This window comes from Salmo salar, chromosome 22, assembly GCF_965601325.2.
Source record: "Salmo salar chromosome 22, fSalSal1, whole genome shotgun sequence".
In the NCBI taxonomy this organism is placed as follows: Eukaryota; Metazoa; Chordata; class Actinopteri; order Salmoniformes; family Salmonidae; genus Salmo; species Salmo salar.
The window spans coordinates 51,180,239-51,190,886 of NC_138312.1; the positions used below are offsets into that span (position 1 = coordinate 51,180,239).

General features: G+C 49.6%; 1 protein-coding gene across 5 annotated transcripts in view; it reads left to right on the forward strand.

Moving 5' to 3' along the window:
- LOC106583657 (TOX high mobility group box family member 2) overlaps positions 1-10,648 on the forward strand; it is a 227,539-nt gene that overhangs the window by 80,306 nt on the left and 136,585 nt on the right. For 4 of the 5 annotated variants that reach the window (XM_045705771.2, XM_014168098.3, XM_045705769.2 and 1 more), the window contains one exon: positions 10,241-10,336. The exons of the other annotated variant lie outside the window; for it this stretch is intronic. In XM_045705771.2, the coding sequence (XP_045561727.1) occupies positions 10,241-10,336 (96 nt within the window). The remainder of the gene's footprint in view (positions 1-10,240; positions 10,337-10,648) is intronic. 5 annotated transcript variants of the gene reach the window in all.

The window sequence follows — 10,648 nt, forward strand, 5'->3', positions numbered from 1 at the left end:
AATGGAGTGGCCAGCACAGTCACCAGACCTCAACCCTATTGAGCTGTTGTGGGAGCAGCTTGACTGTATGGTACGTAAAAAGTGCCCATCAAGCCAATCCAACTTGTGGGAGGTGCTTCAGGAAGCATGGGGTGAAATCTCTTCAGATTACCTCAACAAATTGACAACTAGAATGCCATGGAAAACAAGGACATTTCTAAGTGACCCCAAGCTTTTGAACTGTAGTATATATATATATATATATATATATATATATATATGTCCTCAATATATATATATATATATTGGAATCATTAACTCCCCTGGATGTATTTTTTACATTTCATGACTAGGATCAATAAAATGTATTCTGATGTATGTAATTGTCACAGTTGTTGTCGGTGAATGAGGACCAAAACGCAGCAGGTACGTGAATGCTCATCTTGATTTTTAATTATCTTTCAAAACGAACATACAAAATAACAAAAACACGAACGATCAACAAAAACAGTCTGGTAAGGCACAAGGCGAAACACAGAACAATCACCCACAAATCACACATACAAACACACCCTAATATATGGAACTCTCAATCAAAGGCAGATAGACAACACCTGCCTTCAACTGAGAGTCCCAACCCCAATCAACCAAACATAGAAACACACAACCTAGACTAACCATAGAATTACTAAACATAAACCAAAACCCGGAATTACTAAATCAAACACCCTTTACACAAAACACACCACCCCGAACCACAGAAAACAAATACCCCCTGCCACGCCCTGACCAAACTACAAAACAATTAACCTTATATACTGGCCAGGACGTGACAGTACCCCCCCCTTAAAGGTGCTACCCCAGAAGCACCTTAACAAAAAATAACCCCAAGCAACACCAACAAAAAGTCCCCTTCTCTAAAGGGAGGGAAGGGAGGGTGGCTGCCGTCAACGACGGCACTGTGCTACACCCCCCCTCCCCAACCCACCTATTTCTGGAGGTGGCTCTGGCTCCGGCCGTTCCAGGCTGTCGGGCCACTCTGGCATCGCCGGGGGGCAGTCGGGGCAGTCTGGCAATTCGGGACAGTCGGGGCAGTCTGGCAATTCGGGACAGTCTGGGCAGTCTGGCAATTCGGGACAGTCTGGGCAGTCTGGCAATTCGGGACAGTCTGGGCAGTCTGGCAATTCGGGACAGTCTGGGCAGTCTGGCAATTCGGGACAGTCTGGGCAGTCTGGCAATTCGGGACAGTCTGGGCAGTCTGGCCACTCCGGCAGTTCAGGGCAGTCTGGCCACTCCGGCAGTTCAGGGCAGTCTGGCCACTCCGGCAGTTCAGCGCAGTCTGGCCACTCCGGCAGTTCAGCGCAGTCTGGCCACTCCGGCAGTTCAGCGCAGTCTGGCCACTCCGGCAGTTCAGCGCAGTCTGGCCACTCCGGCAGTTCAGCGCAGTCTGGCCACTCCGGCAGTTCAGCGCAGTCTGACCACTCCGGCAGTTCAGCGCAGTCTGGCCACTCCGGCAGTTCAGCGCAGTCTGGCCACTCCGGCAGTTCAGCGCAGTCTGGCCACTCCGGCAGTTCAGCGCAGTCTGGCCACTCCGGCAGTTCAGCGCAGTCTGGCCACTCCGGCAGTTCAGCGCAGTCTGGCCACTCCGGCAGTTCAGCGCAGTCTGGCCACTCCGGCAGTTCAGCGCAGTCTGGCCACTCCGGCAGTTCAGCGCAGTCTGGCCACTCCGGCAGTTCAGCGCAGTCTGACCTCTCTGGCGACTGTTGACTGGCGGGCAGCTCTGACGACTGTTGACTGGCGGGCAGCTCTGACGATGACTGTTGACTGGCGGGCAGCTCTGACGATGACTGTTGACTGGCGGGCAGCTCTGACGATGACTGTTGACTGGCGGGCAGCTCTGACGATGACTGTTGACTGGCGGGCAGCTCTGACGATGACTGTTGACTGGCGGGCAGCTCTGACGATGACTGTTGACTGGCGGGCAGCTCTGACGATGACTGTTGACTGGCGGGCAGCTCTGACGATGACTGTTGACTGGCGGGCAGCTCTGACGATGACTGTTGACTGGCGGGCAGCTCTGACGATGACTGTTGACTGGCGGGCAGCTCTGACGATGACTGTTGACTGGCGGGCAGCTCTGATGATGACTGTTGACTGGCGGGCAGCTCTGATGAAGACTGTTGACTGGCGGGCAGCTCTGATGAAGACTGTTGACTGGCGGGCAGCTCTGATGAAGACTGTTGACTGGCGGGCAGCTCTGATGAAGACTGTTGACTGGCGAGCAGCTCTGACGATGACTGTTGACTGGCGGGCAGCTCTGACGATGACTGTTGACTGGCGGGCAGCTCTGATGATGACTGTTGACTGGCGGGCAGCTCTGATGAAGACTGTTGACTGGCGAGGCTGGGTTGACGCACTTGTAGCCTGGTGCGTGGTGCTGGTACTGGGCTTACCAGATTATGTACACGCACCTCCAGGCTAGTGCGGGGAGCGGGAACAGGACGAGTCGGACTGGGTTGACGCACTTCCGGGTCCGCACGAGAGACAGGAGCTGGAAACCCAGGGCTATGGAGGCGCACAGCCGGTCTAGATCTTACCTCCTGCACAACCCGCCTTGGCTGGATGGAACTAGTAGCCCTGTACGAGCGGGGTGCTCGTACAGGGCAGACTGGGCTGTGCAGGGGCCTGATGGTAGCCGTGCGTAGAGCGGGAGTTGGGTAGCCTGGTCCTCGGAGGCGTACCGGCGACCAGATGCGCTGCGCAGGCATCCTCCTACCAGGCTGGATGCCCGCTCTAGCACGGCACCTGCGAGGGGCTGGAATAACGCGCACCGGACTGTGCGTGCGTATGGGTGAGATAGTGCGCTCCTCAGCGAAACATAGCGCTCTCCACCCCATACGCTCCTCCATATAACCACGAGTAGCTGGCTTCCGGCTCTTCTTACGCCTAGCCAAACTACCCGTGTGCCCCCCCAAAAAAATTTCTTGGGGGTGCCTCTCGTGCTTCTCCTTCAGCGCGTACTTGGCCTCGTACCACCGCCTCTCTGCCTTGGCTGCCTCAATTTCCCCCTGCGGGCGTCGATAATCCCCAGCCTGATGCCAGGGTCCGGCCCCGTCCAGAACTTCCTCCCAAGTCCACTTCTCCCGCCAGTCCAACTCGAACTCCGTCTGCTCCTTCCTCTGCTGCTTGGTCCTTTGGTGGTGGGTGATTCTGTCACAGTTGTTGTCGGTGAATGAGGACCAAAACGCAGCAGGTACGTGAATGCTCATCTTGATTTTTAATTATCTTTCAAAACGAACATACAAAATAACAAAAACACGAACGATCAACAAAAACAGTCTGGTAAGGCACAAGGCGAAACACAGAACAATCACCCACAAATCACACATACAAACACACCCTAATATATGGAACTCTCAATCAAAGGCAGATAGACAACACCTGCCTTCAACTGAGAGTCCCAACCCCAATCAACCAAACATAGAAACACACAACCTAGACTAACCATAGAATTACTAAACATAAACCAAAACCCGGAATTACTAAATCAAACACCCTTTACACAAAACACACCACCCCGAACCACAGAAAACAAATACCCCCTGCCACGCCCTGACCAAACTACAAAACAATTAACCTTATATACTGGCCAGGACGTGACAGTAATTGTTAACTTTCAATGTGTAACTAAATTTTGCATTAAAGCATAGTAGTCTACAAGAAAGGTAATGCTTTGAGGAAGTGGCTTGATTTACAGTAACAACGACTTGATAATGAATGTGCTATTTACAGTAATCAGTAATCACGCCCACGTTTCTCAGTTAATAAAATGTGACTTTTTTGGGTTTCAATAGTAGGTGGAGTCTAGTCAGATCTCTAGATCAGAACATGAGTGTATAGAGACTTTCTATGGACTGAGGTGGTCCTAACATGGACACCATGGTACTGTACAGTAAGACTGTGAATCCCCTGTGAGAGGATACCCCCCTCCCCCACGACCGACTGAAATTGAATTGCGGCTATTTGCATAATGATAGCTAGCTGGGCCCGCGGCTGACTGGCCATGAGATGAAAAGTAGCAATCACTTATAGAGTGACCATGAGAGACAGAAAGAGAGAGAGAGAGAGAGAGTAAGAAAGAGAGAGAGAGAGAGAGAGAGAGAGATAGAGAGAGAGAGAGAGAATTTCACTTGCTTTGGCAATGTAAACATGTTTCCCATGCCAATAAAGCCCCTTGAATTGAATAGAATTGAGAGAGAGAGAGATATTTAAATTATTGTATTATTACTTGTAGGTATGTCCTCAATATGAAAGGAGTTTGATCATGTAAAAACACATCTGGATTCTTCTGTCATTTTATATGCAGGCTACCCTATACTTTGGGCTCCTGAGTGGCGCAGCGGTCTAAGGCACTGCATTGCAGTGCTAGATGCATCACTACAGACACCCTGGTTCGAATCCAGGCTGTATCACAACAAGCTGTGATTGGGAGTCCCATAGGGCGGTGCACAATTGGCCCAGCGTTGTCCTGGTTTGGCCGGTCTAGGCCGTCATTGTAAATAAGAATTTATTCTTAACTGACTTGCCTAGTTACATAAAGTAAAAATACTTTCAACACATTTGTCTCTGTAGTTTAACCATCACAGTTGTATAACTAGCCTAGTATTCCTACCAGTTTTCATATAACTTGCATGTATGCCCCTCTCCTGGTTATATTTCCGGAGCAAGCATCCTCTTCTATGTGATTCTAAAATGCCCAGTATTCATCCCAAATCCATGATGACCCTGTTCTGAAATTCAAACTCAATAATTCAGCGTCATTCTCAATAAACCCCACTCTGGACTGATGATGTCGTCTGTCTGGGGACCTTGGCTGTGACATAACAACCTGCCAGCCATCCAGTGTTCCAGACAGCCATTTTCTCCCCGGGGGGACACACACTGTCGTGGGCCTCCGATAAGTGCACAACCCCCTTCCTATTAAAACACAGTTCTATGGAGCTAGTGTTTACATTATCGGGACTTAGAATCATTTATTACAGTCCTCTAATGGCCTGTTTAATAGGCTGGTTTTGGAGCGAGATGGAGCTGGTGTTTAATAGGCTGGTTTTGGAGCGAGATGGAGCTGGTGTTTAATAGGTTGGTGTTGGAGAGAGATGGAGCTGGTGTTTAATAGGCTGGTGTTGGAGAGAGATGGAGCTGGTGTTTAATAGGCTGGTGTTGGAGAGAGATGGAGCTGGTGTTTAATAGGCTGTTGTTGGAGAGAGATGGAGCTGGTGTTTAATAGGCTGGTGTTGGAGAGAGATGGAGCTGGTGTTTAATAGGCTGGTGTTGGAGAGAGATGGAGCTGGTGTTTAATAGGCTGTTGTTGGAGAGAGATGGAGCTGGTGTTTAATAGGCTGGTTTTGGAGAGAGATGGAGCTGGTGTTTAATAGGCTGGTGTTGGAGAGAGATAGAGCTGGTGTTTAATAGGCTGGTTTTGGAGCGAGATGGAGCTGGTGTTTAATAGGCTGGTGTTGGAGAGAGATGGAGCTGGTGTTTAATAGGCTGGTTTTGGAGCGAGATGGAGCTGGTGTTTAATAGGCTGGTTTCGGAGAGAGATGGAGCTGGTGTTTAATAGGCTGGTGTTGGAGAGAGATGGAGCTGGTGTTTAATAGGCTGGTGTTGGAGAGAGATAGAGCTGGTGTTTAATAGGCTGTTGTTGGAGAGAGATGGAGCTGGTGTTTAATAGGCTGGTGTTGGAGAGAGATGGAGCTGGTGTTTAATAGGCTGGTGTTGGAGAGAGATGGAGCTGGTGTTTAATAGGCTGGTGTTGGAGAGAGATGGAGCTGGTGTTTAATAGGCTGGTGTTGGAGAGAGATGGAGCTGGTGTTTAATAGGCTGGTGTTGGAGAGAGATGGAGCTGGTGTTTAATAGGTTGGTGTTGGAGAGAGATAGAGCTGGTGTTTAATAGGCTGTTGTTGGAGAGAGATGGAGCTGGTGTTTAATAGGCTGGTGTTGGAGAGAGATGGAGCTGGTGTTTAATAGGCTGGTTTTGGAGAGAGATGGAGCTGGTGTTTAATAGGCTGGTGTTGGAGAGAGATGGAGCTGGTGTTTAATAGGCTGTTGTTGGAGAGAGATGGAGCTGGTGTTTAATAGGCTGTTGTTGGAGAGAGATGGAGCTGGTGTTTAATAGGCTGGTTTCGGAGAGAGATGGAGCTGGTGTTTAATAGGCTGGTGTTGGAGAGAGATGGAGCTGGTGTTTAATAGGCTGGTGTTGGAGAGAGATGGAGCTGGTGTTTAATAGGCTGTTGTTGGAGAGAGATGGAGCTGGTGTTTAATAGGCTGGTGTTGGAGAGAGATGGAGCTGGTGTTTAATAGGCTGGTGTTGGAGAGAGATGGAGCTGGTGTTTAATAGGCTGGTTTCGGAGAGAGGTCGAGCTGGTGTTTAATAGGCTGGTTTTGGAAAGTGATGGAGCTGGTGGCAGGTCTGATGGCTGGTTATAGCTGGTTATAGCAGGTTATAGCTTCCCCAAATGGGACTTTCACAGTGCACTACTTTTGACCAGGGCTCATATGGCTTTGTTCAAAAGTTGTTGCACTGTATAGGGAATGGGGTTCCATTTGGCATGCAGCACTGTATAGGGAATGGGGTTCCATTTGACATGCAGCACTGTATAGGGAATGGAGTGCCATTTGGCCTGCAGCACTATATAGGGAATGGGGTGCCATTTGGCCTGCAGCACTGTATAGGGAATGGAGTGCCATTTGGCCTGCAGCACTATATAGGGAATGGGGTGCCATTTGGCCTGTAGCACTATATAGGGAATGGGGTGCCATTTGGCATGCAGCACTGTATAGGGAACAGGGTGCCAGTTAGAATGCTGCACTGTATAGGGAATGGGGTTCCATTTGACATGCAGCACTGTATAGGGAATGGGGTACCATTTGGCATGCAGCACTGTATAGGGAATGGGGTGCCATTTGGCATGCAGCACAATATAGGGAATGGGGTTCCATTTGACATGGAGCACCGAATAGGGAATGGGGTTCCATTTGGCATGCAGCACTGTATAGGGAATGGGGTGCCATTTGGCATGCAGCACAATATAGGGAATGGGGTTCCATTTGACATGGAGCACCGAATAGGGAATGGGGTTCCATTTGGCATGCAGCACTGTATAGGGAATGGGGTTCCATTTGGCATGCAGCACTATATAGAGAATGGGGTTCCATTTGGCATGCAGCACTGTATAGGGAATGGGGTTCCATTTGGCATGCAGCACTGTATAGGGAATGGGGTTCCATTTGGCATGCAGCACTGTATAGGGAATGAAGTTCCATTTGGCATGCAGCACTGTATAGGGAATGGGGTTCCATTTGACATGCAGAACTGTATAGGGAATGGGTGCCATTTGGCCTGCAGCACTGTATAGGGAATGGAGTGCCATTTGGCATGCAGCACTGCATAGGGAATGGGGTGCCATTTGGGATGCAGCACTGTATAGGGAATGCGGTTCCATTTGGCATGCAGCACTGTATAGGGACGGGAGTTCCATTTGGCATGCAGCACTGTATAGGGAATGGGGTTCCATTTGGCATGCAGCACTGTATAGGGACGGGAGTTCCATTTGGCATGCAGCACTGTATAGGGAATGGGGTACCATTTGACATGGAGCACCGTATAGAGAATGGGGTTCCATTTGGCATGCAGCACTATATAGGGAATGGAGTTCCATTTGGCATGCAGCACTGTATAGGGACGGGAGTTCCATTTTACATGCAGCACTGTATAGGGAATGGGGTTCCATTTGACATGGAGCACCGTATAGAGAATGGGGTTCCATTTGGCGTGCAGAACTGTATAGGGAATGGGGTTCCATTTGGCATGCAGCACTATATAGGGAATGGAGTTCCATTTGGCATGCAGCACTGTATAGAGAATGGGGTTCCATTTGGCATGCAGCACTGTATAGGGAAGGGAGTTCCATTGGGCATGCAGCACTGTGTAGGGAATGGGATCATTTGGCATGCAGCACTGTATAGGGAATGGAGTTCCATTTGGCATGCAGCACTGTATAGGGAATGGGGTTCCATTTGGGATGCAGCACTGTATAGGGAATGGGGTTCCATTTGGGATGCAGCACTGTATAGGGAATGGGGTTCCATTTGGCATGCAGCACTATATAGGGAATGGGGTGCCATTTGGCATGCAGAACTGTATAGGAAATGGGGTTCCATTTGACATGCAGAACTGTATAGGGAATGGGGTTCCATTTTACATGCAGCACTATATAGGGAATGGGGTTCCATTTTACATGCAGCACTGTATAGGGAATGGGGTTCCATTTGGCGTGCAGAACTGTATAGGGAATGGGGTTCCATTTGGCATGCAGCACTATATAGGGAATGGGGTTCCATTTGGCGTGCAGAACTGTATAGGGAATGGGGTTCCATTTTACATGCAGCACTATATAGGGAATGGGGTTCCATTTGGCATGCAGCACTATATAGGGAATGGGGTTCCATTTGGCATGCAGCACTGTATAGGGAATGGGGTTCCATTTGGCATGCAGCACTATATAGGGAATGGGGTTCCATTTGGCCTGCAGCACTGTATAGGGAATGGGGTGCCATTTCACATGCAGCACTGTATAGGGAATGGGGTTCCATTTGGCCTGCAGCACTGTATAGGGAATGGGGTGCCATTTCACATGCAGCACTGTATAGGGAATGGGGTTCCATTTGGCCTGCAGCCATTTTCTCTTGTATGTACTGTGTGTGTCTTTGCCCCCAGCATCTGACTGACAAGAAAAGAGTTGCACAGCAAACCCTGATTGGTCCGGGGACGTTTTCTCACTCCGTTGTGAAATATATCTCGCTGCATAGTAATCTGGAACCTTGCTTTTGAATTAGTGTGTGTGTGTGCGTGTGTGTGTGTGGGGGGGGGATGTATTTATGTTTGTGTTTTATAGTGTGTACTTGCAAGAGGATTGACAGAGAGAGAGGAGTGACAGAGAGAGGAGTGACAGAGAGAGAGGAGTGACAGAGAGAGGAGTGACAAAGAGCGAGAAGTGACAAAGAGAGAAGATTGATAGAGAGAGAGGAGTGACAGAGGAGCGACAGAGAGAGAGGAGTGACAGAGAGAGGAGCGACAGAGAGAGAGGAGTGACAGAGAGAGAGTGGTGACAGAGAGAGAGTGGTGACAGAGAGAGAGTGGTGACAGAGAGAGAGGAGTGACAGAGAGAGAGGAGTGACAGAGAGAGGAGTGACAGAGAGAGAGGAGTGACAGAGAGAGAGGAGTGACAGAGAGAGAAGATTGACAGAGAGAGAGGAGTGACAGAGAGAGGAGCGACAGAGAGGATGTGATATATGGCCTGGACCATATCTCTGTATTATTTTCTTCCTCACATGGTAATCTACATCAGAGACTTTCAACTAATTACAAACCTGTATGCATCATTTTGGGTAAACCCATCGCACTGACTACTGTACAGAATAGATATCAAGCCCAATTACATACCGATTTCTCACTACATATCCATTTTCCAGCCACTCAACAACCCACTACACCAGTTATGTATGATTATCTTCGGGTATGTTACCACTGATCTATGTAACTTAACTTAGTCGCTATCTGTCTATTCTCCTCTCCCTGTGTCTCTCCTTTTTTACACAATTAGCAGACACTCATCCAGAGACTTTCAGGAACAGTTAGGGTTACGAGCCTTGCTGAAGGGCACAGACAGATTTTTAACCTAGTTGGATTGGAACCAGCAACCTTTCGTGGGTGAGAGATAGGTAAACAGAGAGAGAGATGGAGAGATAAACAGAGAGAGGGAGTGATAGAATCTGTGTGGTGTGAAAGAAGGAGAGGTGCAGCGTTAAACTCGCTGAGGAAAACGCTCCAAAGGCTCCACTGGCAGGAAGGGTCTTGTTGTGAGTCATTAGATTCCCAGGTACCCCGGCTCCAGAGCTGCAGTGCCAACTCTCCTGCAGTGTGTTTTCACACATAGGGTAAGGGAGTTGGCCCGCCGCTGCTAAATGAATGTAGGGGAAACACCACAGTAAGAAGTGGATGCTTGTACTTGATGACAGTCTATTCAGATCTTCACTGCTTTATCACTAAATTCTGCTGACCTCCATGTTTCTACCATTGACAATGCCTGACTTTTTGTTCGCTAGCGTTTTGTTTTGTGTGTGTGACGCAATAGTATTTTATTGAGTGAAAACATGTTGAAAGTTCTAAGGCTAAAGTTTCTCTCTCTCTCTTTCTCTACAGAGCAGATACGGTGCATCAGGCGACCGCGGAGTTCGACTCTATAGCTCCCTGCCCATGCGCCCCAACCCCGACGGGAAGAGACTGCCCTCTGCTGGGGTGAGAGGATGCTCCCCTTACCCCCCCCCCCCTTACTCCCCACACCTCACCCCCTTACTCCCCACACCTCACCCCCTTACTCCCCACACCTCACCCCCTTACTCCCTACACCTCACCCCCTTACTCCCCACACCTCACCCCCTTACTCCCCACACCTCACCCCCTTACTCCCCACACCTCACCCCCATACTCCCCACACCTCACCCCCTTACTCCCCACACCTCACCCCCTTACTCCCCACACCTCACCCCCATACTCCCCACACCTCACCCCCTTACTCCCCACACCTCAACCCCTTACTCCCCACACCTC